General features: G+C 43.8%; 1 protein-coding gene across 5 annotated transcripts; it reads right to left on the reverse strand.

The window, feature by feature from the left end:
- Window positions 1-265: 265 nt before the first annotated feature.
- Window positions 266-21691, reverse strand: LOC117872734. Of its 5 annotated transcripts, none has more exons than XR_004644574.1 (3): window positions 21633-21675; window positions 15752-15821; window positions 266-984 (listed from the first exon to the last, which is right to left on the reverse strand). XR_004644574.1 is itself a non-coding variant. In XM_034761479.1 (2 exons), exons 1-2 carry the CDS (start codon window positions 2157-2159, stop codon window positions 647-649), a joined length of 735 nt encoding a protein of 244 aa, XP_034617370.1. In that variant the 5' UTR covers window positions 2160-2525; the 3' UTR covers window positions 266-646. The 5 variants fall into 5 exon arrangements, 1 of the variants encoding a protein (XP_034617370.1); XR_004644575.1 differs by lacking the exon at window positions 21633-21675 and adding an exon at window positions 16505-18269; XR_004644576.1 differs by lacking the exon at window positions 15752-15821 and having other exon boundaries at window positions 21650-21691.
- Window positions 21692-22176: the final 485 nt, after the last annotated feature.

The raw sequence follows: 22176 nt of genomic DNA on the forward strand, positions 1-22176 counted from the left end.
AAAAGAAATATAACTGGAACTCTGAGCTACAGAAACTCTGCATCCTGCCTAAATTCAATATTTAGGGTGAGAATTTACATTTTGTAACCCGTTTCTTTAGTGAATCAAGCTTAGTTTGCATGTTTTGTTTTCTTTGCTCAGTAATCTGCTTTGTTCTGTTTGGTACTCCTTTAACCACTTAAAATTTGCCTTTTATAGTTAATAAAATTTATTTTGTTTATTATTAAACCCAGTTTCTGTAATTTCTAACTGGGAGGAGGGGCAAGAAGTTGTGCATATCTTCCTCCACATTGAGTGAGGAGGCAAATTTATGAGCTTACATTGTATAGATTTCTCTACAGTGTAAGACAATATACCTTTGGGTCTGCACTCCAAAGGAGGTGGACGCCCTGTGTGCTGAGGTAAGTCCCTTAAGCTGAGTCTTCCCAGAGCTGATATCAGTCTGTGTCGTTCTACAGTTGGGTGTGGCCCTGCCTGTGTGTGTGTGCTGGAGAAGGATTAATAGCCTGGCTCAGCAAGACAGATAAAAAGGATGCTCAGGCTGGCAGAACAGGCTGACTCAGTGGTATCTCAGCACATCAGTTGGCATCTTAATGGGGGACAACCTGTCACAGACCCCCATTGTGCCCCTCTAATAGCCCTGGTATCAGCTGCTCAAAATCAACCAGATCCACTTCCACGCTGGGGTAAACTTTTCACCCTTAACCTCACAAATATTATGAAACATGCAGTAGGTGGCTATGACCATGAGAATATTTTCCTCATTTAGGCCTAACCTGCCATAAAGGCAGTGCCAGCGTGCTTTTAATCTGCCAAAGGTACATTGTATGGTCATTCTGCATGTTCTTAACCTATTGTTGAAGCACTTCTTGCTGCTGTCCAGGTTTCCTGTGTAAGACTGCATGAGCCATGGGAGTAAGGGGTACTCTGGGTCTCTCAGGATCACTATGTGCATTTCAACATCCCCCACTGGAATCTTCTGATCTGGAAAGAAAGTCATAGAATATCAGGGTTGGAAGGGACCTCAGGAGGTCATCTAGTCCAACCCTCTGCTCAAAGAAGGACCAATCCCCAACTAAATCATCCCAGCCAAGGCTTCGTCAAGCCTGACCTTAAAAACCTCTAAGGAAGAAGATTCCACCACCTCCCTAGGTAACCCATTCCAGTACTTCACCACCCTCTTATTGAAAAAGTTTTTCCTAATATTCAACCTAAACCTCCCCCACTGCAACTTGAGACCATTGCTCCTTGTTCTGTCATCTGCTACCACTGAGAACAGTCTAGATCCATCCTCTTTGGAACCCCCTTTCAGGTAGTTGAAAGTGACTATCAAATCCCCCCTCATTCTTCTCTTCTGCAGACTAAATAATCCCAGTTCCCTCAGCCTGTCCTCAAAAGTCATGTGTTCCAGCCCCTAATCATTTTTGTTGCTGTCCACTGGACTCTTTCCAATTTTTCCCACAGCCTTCTTGTAGGGTAGTGCCCAAAACTGTACACAGTACTCCAGATGAGGCCTCACCAATGCCGAATAGAGGGGAATGATCACTGTGACAGATTTCAGTTACCAATCTGCCTGAAGCATCAGGTGATCAGGCTGAGGCCACAGGATCGTTTGGGGAGGAGATGACGAAACACACCAAGGGCTTAAATTTTAAAACTTCATTAATAAAATAACAGCGGAAAGTGATGGGTGTTCCCCACGTCACTCAGAGGAAGGAAGAAAGCGTTAATGCCCCAAGCCCTAACCCACTTTCATACTCACACACACACACTCTATCCACGGCTGGCCAAGCATGGGTGTAATGTAAGAAGAAGAGGGGGAAGGGTGGACAGGAGTTCTGTCCTGGCGCAAGGTCGTCTGGGGTCCGCTGTAATCTCTGCCTTGCTTGGGCTCTCGGATGGGTTTTAAGTCCTGGGTTCCTTTGAGGGCGTTGTCGTCCAGGGCCCTCTGTGCCTGGTGCTCTTTGTGCCAGTCCCAATTGGCTTGCTGTGGCCTTCTTGGCTGCCCAAAACACACCGGCTCCGGAGACTTTGTTTTCCCTCCTGTTGGCCTTCGCTGTCACCGCTTCATTCGCTCTCACTCTTCTCACTTGTATTTCTGCAGCTCTGCTCAACTTAGTTCTCCTCTTCTCATGACTAGGCAGCTGTAGATTTCTCATCTAGCCCATGACCTTGGGCCAGGGCCAGCGTTTTATCTCCACACGGAGCTAGCTGAAGTGCCGAGTTAACCCATTCTCTGCTGTCTTCCTTCTTTCCCCCTCTTGGCCTCTTGCACCCTGCAAGGAATCTTCCATTCCACATTCACACCTTTGGCTCTCCCCTGAAATGCCTTGCGATGCTTTCAACCACGGTAGCAACATACAATGCTGATTTGCCTCCCCATGGCACCCCCTGAGGGAGGGAGTCCTTGGGCCTGTGACATCCCATCCCTTGATCTGCTAGCAATGCTCCTCCTTATACAGCCCAAAATGCCATTAGCCTTCTTGGCAACAAGGGCACACTGTTGACTCATTTCCAGCTTTTTGTCCACTGTAACCCCTACGTCCTTTTCTGCAGAACTGCTGCCTAATCACTCGGTTCCTAGTCTGTAGCAGTGCATGGGATTCTTCCGTCCTAAGTGCAGGACTCTGCACTTGTCCTTGTTTAACCTCATCAGGTTTCTTTTGGCCAAATCCTCTAATTAGTCTAGGTCCCTCTGTATACTATCCCTACCCTCCAGCCCAGTTTAGTGTCATCTGCAAACTTGCTGAGGGTGCAGTCCACGCCATCCTCCAAATCATTAATGAAGATATTGAACAAAATCTGCCCCAGGACCGACCTTGGGGGCACTCCACTTGATACCGGCTGCCAGCTAGACATGGAGCCATTGATCACTATCCACTGAGCCCGATGATCTAGCCATCTTTCTATCCATGTTATAGTCCATTCATCCAGCCCATACTTCTTTAACTGGCAAGAATACTGTGGGAGATCATATTTCAACTGAATTTACTTTACTATTTCAGTGAGTGTAACAGAGAATGCTGCTAACACCATAATGCATTCTTGTTTGGTCTAGCACTGAAACACTCAGTTGAAATCAGTATGACACAGTGTAACACAGTCCCTGCTTGCAGCTTTCTGTACAGGGCAGTGTTCCTGAAGATGCGTGTGTCATGCACCTTCCTGAACCACCCTGCGTTGATGTCAGTGAAATGGATGCAATTAATGGCCCTGTACACTTGTGTTAATGCAGCCCCAATGATCAACTTCCCAACTCCAAACTGATAGCAGTCTGGAGTTAACAGCTTCCACACAGCAATCACCAAGCACTTCTTCATTGAGAGGGCAGCTCTCATTTTGGTGTCCTTGCACCACAGTGCTGGGGTGAGCTCTGCACACAGCTCCAGGAAGGTGGCTTTCCACATCCCAAAGTTTTGTAGTGACTGCTCTTATCCCAGACCTGCATAATGATGCAATACCAGCACTCAGTGCTTGTTTCCTGAGCCCAAAAGTGATGGCCACTGTGTTCAACTGCTCCATGAATGGCAAAAGTAATCTGGTGTTGTTTCTTTCCATGGCACACAGCAGGTCAGGAAATTCTGATTTCTGTTTAAATTGGGTGCTCATGATATACTGCATGACCAGCCCTGATGTGTTCATAACAGAGACCACAACAATAAAGAGCACTGCAGGATCCATCCTTTCAGTCAGAGATGGCAGGGGTATAGTAAACATGGGACACTGAAAAATGCCACAAAACACAGTCGGAAGCCCTTGGAATGATGGGACGGAAAAAAACGGCATCCTGGGATGTTGAGCCCGCACCAATGATGCACTGTAATCCACTCCACCTTCCCACAACTCCTAGCTGCAGAAGGTGGCGAGTAGCACAGTGGGATAGCTACCCACAGTGCACTGTTCTTTCAGTGAATGGTAGAGCATCAAATGTGGACGTGCTCTGCTGGGAAGGAGTGTTTTGTGAACATGCACAAGTGATGTAATTATACTGGTTATTGATAGTCAGCACAACTTGCATCAACAGAACTCTGTAGTGTAAACAAGGCCTCAGTATGCATATGGGGAGCATGTGCAAGCATGTACATGGTCCAGTACTCAAGTATGCAAGCCACTGTAGAACAGCTTATGAGGACCACTGATTCCTTACCCTCCCACCTAAATGCTACAGGTTAAAGAGCTAACTGAGTCTTCTGCAGGGATAACAAAGTAGCTTTTATGGCCTAGAGAAAGATCCCACACACCTATAACACCATCCTCGGTCTCTAAATGATTTTTAAAATTATTATATTGTTTCTTTATCTTTTGCTCATTATTTACTGTATTTTTTTGCTTTGAATGTCATTTAAATTAAAGTGTAAATGAAGTATTGTATAATGAATTATTCTGTGCTGTTTTGGTAAGCAAATCTGTTTGGAATATTTTAAAAGTGCTTTCTGCTCTCCATCTGTATTGGTTCCAAATTACCCCCCAGACCTGACTGTAAGATAGTTACACTGATTTCAACTGAGTGCTTCAGTGCTAGGCCAAACAAGAATGAATTATGGTGTTAGCAGCATTCTCTGTTACACTGACTGAAACAGTAAAGTAAATTCAGTAGAAGTAATCTCAGATCAATACACTACTATAAATGAAAAGTTAAAAAACTGTTTAGTTAGTGAAAAGAGAATTTAATGGGGCTATTATTTATGGGGTTTCTTAACATCTGTTATAGGTGATGTAATACTACAGGAAGTTTAAAACACAAAGCACACATTAACAAGTGTATGCAGTTTCACCTCTAGCAGATGAAAATAAAACAAAAATAAAACTAGTTTGTGTTCTTTGACAATATCATATCATATCATTGAGTTCCCATTCCTGAGTCTGAGGACTTGTCTAAATCAGTGCCGCTGCAATCGATGTAGTGGTATCAATTTAGCAGGTCTGGTGAAGACATGATGAATTGACAGAAGAGCATTCTCCTGTTGATGTAATTAATCCACCTCAACGCGAGGCGGAAGCTATGTTGATGGGAAAGCATCTCCCAACCAACATAGCGTGGTGTAGACACCAGGTTAAGTCAATGTAAGCTGTCACTCTGGGGAGGGAGGTTTACACCCCTGAGAGATGTAACTTACGTCGACTTAAGCAGTAGTATAGAGAAGGCCTTAACTTTCAATCACACAACTGAGAAAGAAGGCTACAATGGTTAAAAACCAACCTGGCCTAGAGGATAAGGGAAAGCAGCTATAAAAATTATATAACAAATGGAAAAGAGAGGAAGTTGATAGTAATGAATATAAATCAGAATTTAGGAATTGTAAAAAATTGATAAAGGAAGCAAAAGGGAACAGGGAGAAATCTATGGCCAGCAGAGTTAAGGACAATAAGAAGGAGTTTTAAAGTATATTAGGAACAAAAAGAATCCTAACAGTGGTCCAATTACTAGATGGAAATGGTGGAATTCTCAATAATAATGAATGTACACTAGAAAGTAGGTCACTTCTAGATCAGGTTTAGCTACATGTTAACTAAGCCTGATCTAAACTTGGGCACTTTTCCTAGTCAAAACTAATCCTAAAGCCTTGTCTAAAGTAGGATTTAAAAGGTGTGATGTTAGTACAGGTTAGGGGAAGACTAGGCTTTAATCAAACAGTTTTGCGTTATTATTTGCCTTTTCTAAGCCAGACTTTTAAAATGAGTTAGCAAGTTAGCTAACATGCCAGCATCTCATCTTAAATCCTAGTCTAAATTATTCCTTTAAGGCTCCAAATGCAGCAATAATCAGTGTAAATCATGACACTAGGCCTGAAGCCTTTAGGCACCCAGATTTTGAAGACAAGAGCCTTAAGCCAAGTATGCAGGAAGATGATAGAAGTAGAAAAGTAAAAATGTTATTTTATCTAATTGGGGGAGCAGGGCAAAGAAGAAGCTGCACTCTGAAGCTGACCAATATAAGGGGGAAGAGACAGCCCACTATATGACAGCATTCTAAACTTTGGAGGTGTAATTCTGAAGGTCTCTGGATGATTCCCTGATGTGGGATTGAATAGTTTGCAGCACTGGGGACCATTGCCAGTTGTGTATGACATCAGAAAGATATAAGTAGGAGCAGTCTGGAACAGGATTAGTTATCAGAGGGGTAGCCGTTTTAGTCTGTATCCACAAAAACAACAAGGAGTCTGGTGGCACCTTAAAGACTAACAGATATATTTGGGCATAAGCTTTTGTGGGCAAAAACACACTTCTTCAGATGCATGGAGTGAAAATTACAGATAAAGGCATAAATATATATTGGCACATGAAGAGAAGGAAGTTACTTTACAAGTGGAGCACCAATGTTGAAGCCAATAAAGTCAGGATGGATGTGGTCCACTCCCAATAATTGATGAGAAGGTATCAATACCAAGAGAGGGAAAATTGCTTTTGTAGTGAGCCAGCCATTCCCAGTCCCTATTCAAGCCCAAATTGATAGTGTTAAGTTTGCAAATGAATTGTAGCTCTGAAGTTTCTCTTTGAAGTCTGCAAAAAGAACAGGAGTACTTGTGGTACCTTAGAGACTAACAAATTTATTTGAGCATAAGTACTCCTTTTCTTTTTGCGGATACAGACTAAAATGGCTGCTACTCTGAAACCTATCTTTGAAGTCTGTTTTTGAAGTTTTTTTGTTGAAGAATGGCTACTTTTAACTCTGTTACTGAATGTCCAGGGAGATTGAAGTTGTTAAGGCTGAATCCCAATTCTGGTACTTTGAGTGCAGAGGATGGGAGCCCGCAAGGATTTTAAAAATTAATACTTATCACTCCAGGCTTGTATTACACTCCCAAGGTTACCGCTTTTTTCTGACCTTGGCTTGGTAAACGCTGCTACCACCCAAATGCAAAAAACCCCTTCAGCCCAGGGAGGAGCATTTGGGAATTCCTCCCTGTGGGGTACCCTCAAGCCTTTTCACCCGCCTCTGGGGAAGAGCTGAGAAAGAAAACAAAGGAAATTAGCTGTTGCCACTAGCTAACTAAACAACATATGCACAAGCTTCTTAGGGACACAAAAATCTAATCCTGTTCTTAAAAAAGGTAAAATTTATTAAAAACAAAAAGAAAGGAAATACATTTGAACTTAGGCTTTTTGCTGGATCTTAAAAGAAACAATTACAAAAATTGTTGTAAGAACAATGCCCTCCACATGGCAAAAACTATAAAAGGCTCTGGAAGTACCTCCAATTTGTCCTCAGTCCTGCTTCTTACCTCTGGAGGAACCTTGCAACAAACTGAAGCTCTAAACAAAGGACTGAATGACCCATCCAATCTATGGATGTACTCCAGAGACTTGACTAAAGCCAGCAGTTTATTCCATCAGTGCTACAAGCCTAAACCAAGAACTTTGCCATTACTGTATGTAATTGATTCCTTTAACCAATTTTAACTCTCACCTTTCTTTCTTTTTATAAATAAACCTTTAGATTTTAGATACTAAAAGATTGGCATCAGCGTGATTTTTGGGTAAGATCAAAGTTATATATTGACCTGGGATTGTAGCTGGTCCTTTGGGATCAAAAGAACCTATTATTTGATTAAACTGGTTGTAAAGAACCACTCATTTCTGAATCCAGTGTTTTTGGTGGTGATATAAGAACTGGAATGCCTGAGGAAACTGCCATTATGTTTTCTTGTTAGCCAGTGTGGTGAAACAGGAGTTTACTTTTTGTGGCTGGTTTGGTATATCATAAAAGAATAACCACCAGTTTTGGGTTGTGTTTGCCCTATTTCTCAGCAGTTATTCCTGAATTTGGCATCCTCAGTTGTGACCCACTAAGACTAAGGCACAGTTACAGCTAGTAACTTCTGGGCCTAACCGTATTTTGTAGGACTGGAAGTTAGTTGTTAATGTGTTTGTAAAATAGGAAAGATTTAGTAAAATGAGTGGAACTGTATAAAGAGGATCACGTTTCCAGAGGGACTGAGATTAACGAGTGAACAGAGGCTAATGAAAGCTTTGATTTGGTTCCTAGGAGTAGCTGGGAGTCACACAGCAGAGCTTCAGAATGTAACTGTGGCCTCTCAGAACATACTGAATACATCTGTGCTTCTTACAACTCTGCTTGTCTGCAGAGTCCCATTACTAATGTAACAGATCTAATCTGAGATCCAATCTCCAACAGTAGCCAGAACCAGATGTTTTAAAGGAAATTAAAAGAAACTACATAATGGACAACTGCAGAACAACCTACCCATATGGTGAAGTTTCCTCATAACCCTATCTATACCTATCTTGTGGAAGTGGAAGGGACCTTGAAAGGTCATTGAGTCCAGTCACCTGCTTTCACAGCAGGACCAAGTACTGTCCCTGACAGATTTTTGCCCCAGCTCCCTAATGGCCCCCCTCAAAGATTGAACTCACAACCCTGGATTTAGCAGGCCAATGCTCAAACCCCTGAGCTCTCTCACCCCCTACAAAGTAAGCAGTTGGCAAATGGGCTAAAATGATTCTTTAATTCATTTATTTGTGTTCATCTTATAAAAATAATAAAAAGTGATATTACTCAGGCTTTGAGCACCCTGACAATTATTTAATGTTACAAACCAAATACATTTTAATCAGCTCATCCCATGTAGCAAGCAGCAGATTGTAATTAAATATTAATATCCCCATTCATTTTGAAATTCCCCTACCTATGTTCAAAGACCAGGTGAAACAAATAGGCCTTGTAACCTGCCCAGAATGTCAGTAAATGAATAAGTGGTGGGAAGGAATTCCAGACTCCTGGGGCCCTTATGGAAACTGTTTTGTTGCTGCCCACTCTATTATATCAAGGGTGATCTAGCATCAGCACCTCTATTGATTGTAGCTGTGGCAGTATGTCGTGGGGGAGTGTCTCTCAGGTAGCCTAGTCCCGGACCATTTAAAGATTAAAACAAACCACCTAAACTTTAGTTGAAAGCTCACAACTCAGCAGTATCAGAGGGGTAGCCGTGTTAATCTGTATCCACAAAAACAACGAGGAGTCTGGTGGCACCTTAAAGACTAACAGATTTATTTTGGCATAATAAATGCATAATAATTAATAAATAAATGCATAATAAATGCCCAAATAAATCTGTTAGTCTTTAAGGTGCCACCAAACTCAGCAGTGTAAATCCTCTAGCAGAGGTGGCATGTATTCTCTATAACACAGTAACTGTACCATGTTCTAGACCAGGAGTGGGCAAACTTTTTGGCCTGAGGGCCACATCGAGGAATAAAAATTGTATGGCGGGCCATGAATGCTCACAAAATTGGGGTTGGGGTGCAGGAGGGGGTGAGGGCTCTGGTTGGAGGTGTGGGCTCCGGGGTGGGGCTGGGGATGAGGAGTTTGGGGTGTAGGAGAGTGCTCTGTGCTGGGACCGAGGGGGATCAGGGCTGGGGCAGGGATGCAGGAAGGGGTGCAGGTTCTGGCTGGGGGTGCGGGCTCTGGGGAGGGGCTGAGAGATTTGGGTGCAGGAGGGTGCTCCGTGCTGGGATCGAAGGGTTTGAAGAGTGGGAGGGAGATCAGAGCTGGGGCAGGGCATTGAGACGTGTGGAGAGGCTCAGGGGTACAGGCTCCGAGCGGCGCTTACCTCAAGTGGCTCCCGGAAGCAGTGGCATGTCCCTTCTCCGGCTCCTAGGCATGGAGAGGCTCCCGACCCTCAAAGCAGGGCTATGCTGTGGCTTCCAGGAACTGCGTGGTGCAGCCCCGACCCGGCTCCCAGCAGGAGTTTGAGGGCCGACTTAAAATGGCTCACAGGCCGGACCGTAGTTTGCCCATCCCTGTTCTAGACCCTGCAAGGCTGGAACCAGGCACTAAAGGGATTCCTGGCTGCTGATGCCTCTGCATCAGGCTGTAAGGCTAGGCTCACCAGGAAGTACCACCCAGCAGGATCTGAGTAACAGCCCCTCACAGCCCACTGATTGACCAGTACCAATACCTAAAGAAGAAAGCCATGAAGGGGAGCTGTCTGAGCAACAACATAGACTGCTTGTTTATCTCTGCTCAAGACACTGTTTACAATAGACCCAGACTCTGGCTTTGATGCTGGTTTGTCTTCGACTTCGCTATTTGATTGCTGTCTTTAATCTGCGCCTGTCCCTAGTAGCCTGATCCTGTCTGCCTCCTGATGCCTGATTCTCGGACTGCTCACTGGCACGTCTCAAACTCTGACCTCCTGGTACTTGACTCAACCTGACTCCCGACTCCTGCTCTGACCACTAGGTCTAACTACCCAGGTTTTGGTTGTGACAGTTTGCTCAGACCACCTTCACGCCCCATGCAAATACATCCAGTCTATCCACAGATGATGGAAGGGGTGGGCATCTCTCCAGCCAGTGGATCCCTGAGGGCCTCGGACCTACAGGATCAAGTCACCTGTCTGCAGGTGGAGAACCTCGCTCTACAGACCTCTGCTATGCATTGTGCACTCAACATACGGACCCTGCACGAGCAATGAGCCTGGTTTCAGGATCAAGTGGTGCAGCTCAATGTCGAAGCACAGTCCATACGTAAGCAGCTCGCACACTCACAGGGAGAAATGGTGACACTACATGCCCAAACAGACCATACATCACTGGAACTAGCCCCCACGGTGCCACTGCCAGAATGGTTTAATGGGGATTGTCGGAAATTCCAGGAATTCCTGAACCAATGCAGGCTGCTCTTCCTGCTCCACCCCGAGCATACCCCACAGACCAGACTAAGATGGGGCTGGTAGTCAGCCTGCTCTCCAGCTAAGTGCTCAATTGGTCCTCCACCCTGTTGGCGCAGGACAGCCCAGAGCTCTCTGACTGGGATGCCTTCCTGAAAGCCTTCATGACCATCTTTGATGACCTGCATCATATCTGCTCTGCAGCGGCCACCCTCTGGAAACTTCACCAGGGCAAGGGCTGGCCATTTCCTACACCATCCATTTCTGATGGCTTGTGTTTGATGTTGAATGGAATGAGGCAGCTCAACTTTACCAATTCTTGTGGGGGCTCAATAATGAGGTAAAAGATGAGTTAGCCCACATGAAAAACCCCACCCACCTTGGTGCCTTTATTGACCTTGCCCTGCACATTGACTTTTGGTTGGAAGGCACAGAATGAGGAAAGGAGGGATAGCCCAACACCTCCATGCTGCCATCCACACCTAGGCTTGTAGAACTGAGTCCTGAATCCATACAGGTCAACCTGGGTCACCGATGTCTGACCACAGAGGACAGAGAGCATCAATGACAGCTGAAGTTCTGTTTTTACTGTGGGAGACCAGGACACGTCCTTGCCTCTTGCCCAGCTCAGGAAATGGACCAGCCCAGGCCCAGTAGGGGAGCATAGCCTGGGCACCACCAGAGCTCCATGCACTGGAACCATCCCCCAGCCCTCAAGTAGAATCTGACGTGGGAACCCTGGTGCCTCCCTGCATTTCCAGTTGCTAGTGCAGTTGCAGGTCTGGGGGCAGGCACAGCAGATCCCCCCCATAACTAGCAGTGACAGGCTCCAGGGCTGCAGCCAACTTTATAGATACTTAGGCACCCACAACTCTTCATATCCCCCTCTGGCTGAAACCCCCATCAAACCTGGTAGAGATGATTGATGGGTCACCCCATCATCGGGACTGGTGACTCAAGAGATTGCCCTCTTAGAGGCCAGAATGGAAGAAACAATATGCTTCAATGTGATCCACTCCCCACTCTTCCCGATAATTCTTGGCATTCCTTAGGTGAAGTGTATCTACTGGTGGCAGAAGAGCATTAGCTTCTCCTCCAAATACTGTCAGAAAGAATGCTTCCAAAGAAGCAACCAACCCCCACCCCCCATGTGACCCATGCCTAGGGCCCAAGGATGAGAGGAGACCCTTCGAAGTTGAATCTTAGATGGTGGGCGCTAGCCAGGGAGAAGCAGCTCCAAGCCAAAACCTCAGTCTCCCGGGCAAGTACCACAACTACTTGGATGTATTCAAAAAGAAAAATGCAGACTCGCTACCCCCACACAGAGACTATGACTGGGGCAAAGGTGCCCTATGGATGGATATACTCCATGTCTGAAACTGAGATGGATGCACTACATGGGATTATCCAGGAAAACCTCACCAAGGGCTTCATTTGGTGATCTACCTCTCCAGTGGGGGTACCAGTCCTCTTTGTGAAGAAGGAGGACAGGTCACTATGCCTCTGCATAGACTATCACACATTGAATCAACTGACTGTTCATAAGTGGTATCCCATTCTGGAATTGCAGGACCACCTGAAGACTGCCAGGATCTTCATGAAACTAGATCTTCAGGGGGCATACAATCTAGTGCTCATAAGGCCTGGGGACAAAAATGGAAGACCTCCTTTTGTATCCAATATGGGCAGTTTGAATACTTGGTGATGCTGTTTGGCTTAACCAATGCCTCTGCAACATTTCAACATTTTGTAAATGATGTTTCCAGGGATATTATGGACCAGCATGTGATTAGCTACCTCGATGATATACTGGTGTTTTCTGAAAACCCAGAGCAGCACTACTACCATGTCTGGTCTGTCCTGAGGAGACTCTGGAAGCACAGGCTGTATGCTAAACTGGAAAAGTAAACCTTTGACCACGCCACCATTGAATTTGTTCAGGGGTACACCATCTTTCCAGAGGGAGTCCAGATGGATACGCAAAAGGTGGAAGCCATTCGCAACTGGACAGCACTCCAGACCCTCCAGGAACTACAGCACTTCCTGGGCTTTGTGAATTTTTATAGGGGATTAATCTCCAACTTCTCCCACATATCATCCGCAAATGGATTAACAAACAGAATGGGTGAACCAAGTACTGGAGCAGTAATTTAAGCGATTTGTGAATTATAATCAGGATAACTGGTCCATGCTCCTGCCATATGCAAAGTTTTCTTACAGCAATGCTAACTATTCCTTTACATGTCTGAGCCTCTTCTTTGCTAATTACAGGTTCCATCCCCTGCTTCTACCTGGCATTACCAGCAGCTTCCTCGAACTCTGCTGCCACTGACTGGGTCCAACAGATCCAGCTCATTCAGGAAGAACTCAAGAACCACTTTGAACAGGAGAAGGAGGCCTACAAAAGGCATATGGACCATTGGTGACAAGCTCCACTATTTATGGTAGGTCAGACAGTATGGCTCACTGCCAAACACCTCCAGACCAGGCAACTGTCCTGAAAATTGGACCACCAGTTCCTGGGACCCTTTCTGATATGCCAGCAAACTAACCTGGTTACCTTCAAACTCCAGCTTCTCCAGTCTCTCAAAATACATCCAGTTTTACATGTTTCCCTTCTGAAGCTCTACATTGGGAACCCCTTCCCTGACCGAACCACACCACCGCCTCCCCAGTCAAAATCCAGGGTCATGAAGACTACAAAGCACATGCCATCCTCAATTCACAACAGATGTGTGAATGCCTATATTATCTGGTGGACTGGTAAGTCTACGGCCCCCAAGAACGCACTGGGGTGCCTGCCTCCTATGTCCATAGTCCTGGCCTGGTGAAGGAATTCCACAAGGCTCACCCAGACAAGCCTAGGCCAGCACCACCCCAGGTGGTGATGTTAGAATCTGCAGGGCTGGAACCTGGGGGTTCTGGGCTGTTGATGCCTCTGCATTGCTTAGACTAAGCTCCTACAGGAGGACCCTGTGAGGCTGGGCTTGACAGGACATACCAGCCAGCACGACCTGAATGGCAGCCCCTCACAGCCCATTGATTGACTGGTATCAGTACTCAAATCAGGAAACCATGAAGGGGAGCTGTCTGAGCAACTACACAGACTGCCTGCCCATCTCTGCTCCAGACTCTGTTTGCAATAGAACTTAGACTCTGGCTTCCGAGCCAGGTTTGTCCTTGATTTTGCTATTTGATTGTTATCTGTAACCTGAAGCCCAACCCTAATCTCCTGGTAACCTGACCCTGCTTGCCTCCTGACATCTGACTCTCAGTTTCTCTTCTGGCCTGTCTCAGACTCTGATCTCCCGGTAACCTGACCCTGACTCCTCCTGATGCCTGATTCTTGGTCTGCCAGCTGGCCTATCTAGGACTCTGACTTCCTGGTACTTGACTTGGCCTAACTCCTGCTCTGACCACTAGGTATGACCACCTATGTCTCAGTCGTGACACCAAGTGGATCACTACCTTCTGCACCAGTTCCAGCTTTCAACTAGATTAAGATGTAGCCCCAGGTGCAGCACACTACAATAGTCTAGCCTTGTTGATAACAAAAACATCATCCAAAATGTAAGACTGTACCCATCTTGCCATGTGTAAATAATAAAAGGCTCTCTTGACTTCTGCTGCCACTTGATCTTTATCAAGGCGAAAAAAAATTAAAGGGGGAGGGATAGCTCAGTGGTTTGAGCATTGGCCTGCTAAACCCAGGGTTATGAGCTCAATCCTTGAGGGGGCCACTTAGGGATCTGGGACAAAATCAGTACTTGGTCCTGCTAGTGAAGGCAGGGGGCTGGACTCAATGACCTTTCAAGGTCCCTTCCAGTCCTAGGAAATAGGATAGGATATCTCCAAGGCAGACCCTCAAATTATACACTTGATTTACCAATGGCAATGAAAAGCCTCAATCCTAGAAGCAGATATAATTTCTACCATCTCTTGTGTTTATTTCTGCCAACCTACCACCATTTCTTCTGTCTTGTCTGCATTGATTTTCAGACAGCTCATTTTTATCTATGCCTCAATCTTCACCAAACACTGGGACAATCTCAACTGCTCCTTCTAGATCATTTGGCACATAAACATAAAGCCGAGTGTCATCTGTATACTGAAGACATTGCAGCCCAAGTTTCCCCATTAACCATCCTAATAGAGCAATATACACATGAAAGAGCTCTTCGAATTGATCACCTAACTAAAAAGTTTTAAAAAAAATTGGGGTCAAATGAAACATATTTGAGTCAAAATGAAACATTTCCTTTCATTTTTGAGGTTTTTTTTTAACCTTTTTGAAATTTTTAAAATAAAATTGGTCTTTTGAAAATGTCAATTAAATGTTTCAACTCTTTTGGATTTTTTGTGTTTAGGGGTTTTTTGACAAAAACAATTTGGTGAATTCGACATGTATTTGCAAAATGTTTCAATCAACCCAAATCTGCATTTTGCTGTGAATTTTTTTTTTTTGCCTAAAAGTTTCACCCAGCTCTAGCATGCTCCCTCCCTCCTTCCTCATATGTCCCTAAAAGCCTTCCATAGTCAACACCACATGATGAGGACTCTATGATTCTGGGAGATTGTGGAATCTCCTTCCCTAGAGTTTATCAAAAGGAGGCTGGATAGCCATGTGTCTAGGATGGTTTAGACACAACAAAGCCTGCATTTTCACAGGAGGTTAGACTAAATTAGTGGTTCTCAACCTTTCCAGATTACTGTACCCCTTTCAGGAGTCTGATTTGTCTTTGTCTTTCACCTCACTTAAAAACTACTTGATTACAAAATCAGACATAAAATTACAAAAGTGTCACAACACACTGTTACTGAAAAATTGCTTACTTTCTCATTTTTACCATATAATTATAAAATAAATCAATTGGAATATAAATATTGTACTTCCATTTCAGTGTATAGTATATAGAGAAATATAAACTGGTCACTGTCTGTATAAAATTTAGTTTGTTCTGACCTTCCTAGTGCTTTTTATGTAGCCTGTTGTAAAAATAGGCAAATATCTAGATGAGTTGATGTACCCCCAGAAGATCTCTGTGTACCCCTGGTTGAGAACCACTGAACTAGATGACTATGGCATTTCCTTCTAATCCTATGATTCTATGACTCACCCATATCATTATGGCTGGGGAACAGAGCCAGGGTACATCCACTGTGTGAAGCATGTTCTGTCCAGAACAGCTGAAAAACCAATGGCAAAAACATTTAGCAAGGGATTAACTGCCACTCAACTCTCTCCTCTCTGACAGGGCAGGAGGAAAAAGAGAATGACAGCATAACTCCCAGAGTTATCCCTAATGCCAGGAGGGAGGGAGGAAGGACCAAAGTGCACCATGGAGGGGCATCTCCTCCTTGAGGCTGAAGCTTCCTTTTCCTTGTGCCCCAGCCTCCTCCACAGGCCCCTGCTCTTCTTAAGGAAGAACAGTAAATATTCCTTGGAAACTCTGAGTTTCATGGTAAAGAGCACTCTGTCCATACTAAAGGGCTTTACCACAGAAAAGCATGATATGGAGAGGCAGTGTGTTCGGTAGACAGAGCACTGGAGTGACAGTCAGGAGTACTGGATTCTGTTATCAGCTCTGCTATTCTTCTGCTGTGTGACCACAGACAAGTCACTTCAGCTCTCTGCCTGTTTTTATTTCCATGCTTTGCCACTCTTGTGTCTCTTCAGGTCAGGGACTGTCTCTCCCTCTGTGAAGGTAGTATGCCGAGCACAAAAGGACCCCAAAATTTTTTGAGGCCTTTAGGCACTAGTTTAATATAACTATTCTTATTAGGAGAAGTTATAACATGGAAGAGGTTTATTAGAACAGTGAGGTCATCACACTGCAAGTAAAAGACACAGGCACCGAAAGAGGACATACCAGATATTAAAGTGATATGACACTTGATTTGTAGTAAAAGAGGCCAGGTCTGTAAAAATGAAAAGTAAAGTACAGTATTTGTCTGGGCATAAAATGACAAAATAATTTAGGCAAATCCTAACACTCAAATTATTTTGTCTTAATTTAATCAATTCCTATTGTCAGCATACATATTTATTCATGTCTGCACAGCTGAAAATTAGCGCTCATAGCTTTTGAGTCTGAATTATGAAAATAACTAAAATTCCCAAAGGGAGAGATCAAATGGATTGATATGACTATTAAAATGCATTAGCAGGAAATAATATGCGAGAAACAGGCCAATTACTTTAGTTTCAAGTTAGTTAGTTCAGATCAATTTTCAATATTGTATCCTTCTGATCATATCTCAACTTTTTTACTTCTTAATATTTACTGTGTGGCATGACAATTTGAAAGACTGATCACTATATGAAGATTAAATTGTTATAAAAGTTCCAAAGAGTCTTTATACATATTTTATAAAACTTTTTGTGCATTTGGAGAATGATCAACTGAAATTTAATTGGTTTAGACTTAATCATTTTAAATTTTAAATAACTGCACAAAAATAAAATTTTAAATCTAGCCATGTCTAATAAATTAGTACTATAATACTGATAGCCTCCCAGGAATCAAAGTCGGTTTAGCATGACTAAAGAGGTTCTGTCAAATATGAATGTTCTAGCTATCTATCATTGCTAGAGTTCATAATGTGCTGGAAGTAGTTGATATTGTGAAAGTTTTGAACATAATGTTCAAGAAGTCGTGTAAGTAGCATTTTCAGGCCTGGATAAGCCCACTGGAGTTGAATCGCACAATTTTATAAAAGGTTCTAAAATAGTTGTCATTGAAAATGCAAGTTGGAGATAGTGCTTTAAGTACAGTCAGTGAAGGCAGTTTATGCCAGAATTTTCAGGAGGGCTCAACACCCACAGCCGGGCTAGATTCAAACGGCTCTGCTCCTACTTAGGCACCCAAATAGAGGCCACATTTTCAAAAAATCTCAACACAGTCAGTGCATGAAGAAGGTGGAGCTTTTTGAAAATCTGGTCTTTATTTAGGGGCATAAATAGGAGATGAGTGACTTTGAAAATTGTTGCCCCCAGGAGTGGGTTCTGAGAACTTGAAAATCTGGTTCTGAGCTTCCTGGAAAACATAGCACTTAGTTAAAATGGTTTGTGCTGGTGAGCCTCCCTGGAGTTTCCTGTGCTTCGTTCAAGTGCACTGTAGTTTCCTGAATGAAGGCAAAATTTCCCAGGAAACATTCCAGGCCAAGTTTTTACACTGTAGGGTTCATATTAGCTGTTCTCTCAGTAACCTTCTCAACACAGCCTTCTTGCAAACTTTCACCCCTTTCACAGTTCTGAAATTACGTCCCTCCACATTGTTAATGGCCTATTTCTTAAGATCCTGCTAACCTATAATTTTACTTAATTGCAGTGTGCTGTTTTAGAGTAGCTTGTCTACATGGGAAAGTTTTTCGGCTATAACTTTAAGTTTTTTCAGCACAAACTGTCTTATGTCCACACACAAAAGTTCCTTTTCTGCTCTTTTATCCCGCTTTAATTAATCTGCTTTGAAAACAAAATTAACTCCAGTCTGGAATGAGTTATACTGGTATAAGGTTCATGTGGACACATCCGTATCTTGGATTAACTATTTCATATCTTGTATGCAGTGTTGTTGTAACCATGACAGTCCCAGGATATTAGAGAGTCAAGGTGAGTGAGGTAATATCTTTTATTAGGCCAACTTCTCTTGGTGAGAGAAACAAGCTTTTGAGCTACCCAGAACTCTTTTTCAGGTCTGAGAAAGGAACAAAAAGTTTCACAGCTAAGTACAAGATCAAAAAGGTAGTTTAGCACAAGTAGTAGCTAAAACATGTATTCTAAAGGACCATTCAAGGTGAAGTGGACTGTTAACACCCCTGTAGTCAGAGGACAAAAGGCAGTTTGTGGGTCACAGATTGTTGTAATAAGCCATAAAGCCAGTGTCTTTATTAAGACCATAATTTTTAGTGTCTAGCAAAATTATGAATTTAAGTTCCCTATCTGTTCAATCTTGTATTTAGCTGTAATACTCCTAGTAACTTTCCCAGACCTGAAGAAGTGCTCTTTGTAGCTTGAAAGCTTGTCTCACTCATAGATTCATAGATTCTAGGACTGGAAGGGACCTCGAGAGGTCATCGAGTCCAGTCCCCTGCCCGCATGGCAGGACCAAATACCATCTAGACCATCCCTGATAGACATTTATCTAACCTACTCTTAAATATCTCAAGAGATGGAGATTCCACAACCTCCCTAGGCAATTTATTCCAGTGTTTAACCACCCTGACAGTTAGGAACTTTTTCCTAATGTCCAACCTAGACCTCCCTTGCTGCAGTTTAAACCCATTGCTTCTGGTTCTATCCTTAGAGGCTAAGGTGAACAAGTTTTCTCCCTCCTCCTTATGACACCCTTTTAAATACCTGAAAACTGCTATCATGTCCCCTCTCAGTCTTCTCTTTTCCAAACTAAACAAACCCAATTCTTTCAGCCTTCCTTCATAGGTCATGTTCTCAAGACCTTTAATCATTCTTGTTGCTCTTCTCTGGACCCTTTCCAATTTCTCCACATCTTTTTTAAAATGCAGTGCCCAGAACTGGACACAATACTCCAGCTGAGGCCTAACCAGAGCAGAGTAGAGCGGAAGAATGACTTCTCGTGTCTTGCTCACAACACACCTGTTAATACATCCCAGAATCATGTTTGCTTTTTTTGCAACAGCATCACACTGTTGACTCATATTTAGCTTGTGGTCCACTATAACCCCTAGATCCCTTTCTGCCGTACTCCTTCCTAGACAGTCTCTTCCCATTCTGTATGTGTGAAACTGATTTTTCCTTCCTAAGTGGAGCACTTTGCATTTGTCTTTGTTAAACTTCATTCTGTTTACCTCAGCCCATTTCTCCAATTTGTCCAGATCATTTTGAATTATGACCCTGTCCTCCAAAGCAGTTGCAATCCCTCCCAGTTTGGTATCATCCGCAAACTTAATAAGCGTACTTTCTATGCCAATATCTAAGTCGTTGATGAAGATATTGAACAGCGCCGGTCCCAAAACAGACCCCTGCGGTACCCCACTCGTTATGCCTTTCCAGCAGGATTGGGAACCATTAATAAGAACTCTCTGAGTATGGTTATCCAGTCAGTTATACACCCACCTTATAGTAGCCCCATCTAAATTATATTTGCCTAATTTATCGATAAGAATATCATAAGAGACTGTATCAAATGCCTTACTAAAGTCTAGGTATACCACATCCACGGCTTCACCCTTATCCACAAGGCTCGTTATCCTATCACAGAAAGCTATCAGATTGGTTTGACATGATTTGTTCTTCACAAATCCATGCTGGCTGTTCCCTAACACCTTACCACCTTCCAAGTGTTTGCAGATGATTTCCTTAATTACTTGCTCCATTATCTTCCCTGGCACAGAAGTTAAACTAACTGGTCTGTAGTTTCCTGGGTTGTTTTTATTTCCCTTTTTATAGATGGGCACTATATGTGCCCTTTTCCAGTCTTCTGGAATCTCTCCTGTCTCCCATGATTTTCCAAAGATAATAGCTAGAGGCTCAGATACCTCCTCTATTAGCTCCTTGAGTATTCTAGGATGCATTTCATCAGGCCCTGGTGACTTGCAGGCATCTAACTTTTTAAAGTGATTTTTAACTTGTTCTTTTTTTATTTTATCTGCTAAACCTACCCCCTTCCCATTAGCATTCACTATGTTAGGCATTCCTTCAGACTTCTCGGTGAAGACCGAAACAAAGAAGTCATTAAGCATCTCCGCCATTTCCAAGTTTCCTGTTACTGTTTCTCCCTCTTCACTAAGCAGTGGGCCTACCCTGTCTTTGGTCTTCCTCTTGCTTCTAATGTATTGATAAAAAGTCTTCTTGTTTCCCTTTATTCCCGTAGCTAGTTTGAGCTCATTTTGTGCCTTTGCCTTTCTAATCTTGCCCCTGCATTCCTGTGTTGTTTGCCTATATTCATCCTTTGTAATCTGTCCCAGTTTCCATTTTTTATATGACTCCTTTTTATTTTTTAGATCATGCAAGATCTCATGGTTAAGCCAAGGTGGTCTTTTGCCACATTTTCTATCTTTCCTAACCAGCGGAATAGCTTGCTTTTGGGCTCTTAATAGTGTCCCTTTGAGAAACTGCCAACTCTCCTCAGTTGTTTTTCCCCTCAGTCTTGATTCCCATGGGACCTTACCTATCAGCTCTCTGAGCTTACCAAAATCTGCCTTCCTGAAATCCATTGTCTCTATTTTGCTGTTCTCCCTTCTACCCTTCCTTAGAATTGCAAACTCTATGATTTCATGATCACTTTCACCCAGGCTGCCTTCTACTTTCAAATTCTCAACGAGTTCCTCCCTATTTGTTAAAATCAAGTCTAGAACAGCTTCCCCCCTAGTAGCTTTTTCAACCTTCTGAAATAAAAAGTTGTCTCCAATGCAGTCCAAGAATTTGTTGGATAGTCTGTGCCCCGCTGTGTTATTTTCCCAACATATATCCGGATAGTTGAAGTCCCCCATCACCACCAAATCTTGGGCTTTGGATGATTTTGTTAGTTGCTTAAAAAAAGCCTCATCCACCTCTTCCACCTGGTTAGGTGGCCTGTAGTAGACTCCTAGCATGACATCTCCCTTGTTTTTTACCCCTTTTAGCCTAACCCAGAGACTCTCAACACTTCCATCTCCTATGTCCATCTCTACCTCAGTCCAAGTGTGTACATTTTTAATATATAAGGCAACACCTCCTCCCTTTTTCCCCTGTCTATCCTTCCTGAGCAAGCTGTACCCATCCACACCAACATTCCAATCATGTGTATTATCCCACCAAGTTTCAGTGATGCCAACAATGTCATTGTTGTATTTATTTATTAGCACTTCCAGTTCTTCCTGCTTATTGCCTATACTTCTCGCATTTGTATATAGGCATCTAAGATACTGGTTTGATCTTTCCTCCCAGTTTTGTCCTGACCCTCCTTTCTCTCTGACAATATAGCCCACACTCCCTCTCGTTTCCGACCCATCTCCCCGGTCTCCATGTTCCCCACTTACCTGTGGGCTTTGCTCACCTGTCCCTGTCGAACCTAGTTTAAAGCCCTCCTCACTAGGTTAGCCAGTCTGTGTCCAAATAGGATCTTTCCTCTCCTCGAAAGGTGAACGCCATCTCTGCCTAGCAGTCCTTCCTCGAATAGCATCCCATGGTCTAGGAAGCCAAAGCCCTCCTGGCGACACCATCTTCGCAGCCAGGCATTCACCTCCATGATGCATCTGTCTCTGCCCGGGCCCCTACCTTTGACAGGAAGAATTGAAGAGAATACCACCTGCGCTCCAAACTCCTTCACCCGTACTCCCAGAGCCCTGTAGTCACTCTTGATCCGCTCAGTGTCACACCGCGCAGTATCCTTTGTGCCCACATGGATGAGTAGCATGGGGTAGTAGTCAGAGGGCTGGATAATCCTCGACAATGCCTCCGTAACATCTCGGATACGGGCTCCCGGCAGGCAGCATACCTCCCGAGATGAAATGTCAGGGCGACAGATGGGCGCCTCCGTCCCCCTCAGCAGAGAGTCTCTGACCACCACTACCCTACGTTTCC

The sequence above is a fragment of the Trachemys scripta genome, chromosome 2, assembly GCF_013100865.1.
Source record: "Trachemys scripta elegans isolate TJP31775 chromosome 2, CAS_Tse_1.0, whole genome shotgun sequence".
Classification (NCBI taxonomy): domain Eukaryota; kingdom Metazoa; phylum Chordata; order Testudines; family Emydidae; genus Trachemys; species Trachemys scripta.

What these genes read in the sequence shown, in the direction of transcription:
- LOC117872734 (XM_034761479.1), bottom strand. Translation starts at nt 2,159, where the DNA reads ATGAGAAATCTACAGCTGCCTAGTCATGAGAAGAGGAGAACTAAGTTG. An exon ending in CGTGGATAGAGTGTGTGTGT is followed by an intron (nt 985 to 1,762) that starts GTGAGTATGAAA and finishes CTTTCTTTCCAG; the next exon opens with ATCAGAAGATTCCAGTGGGG.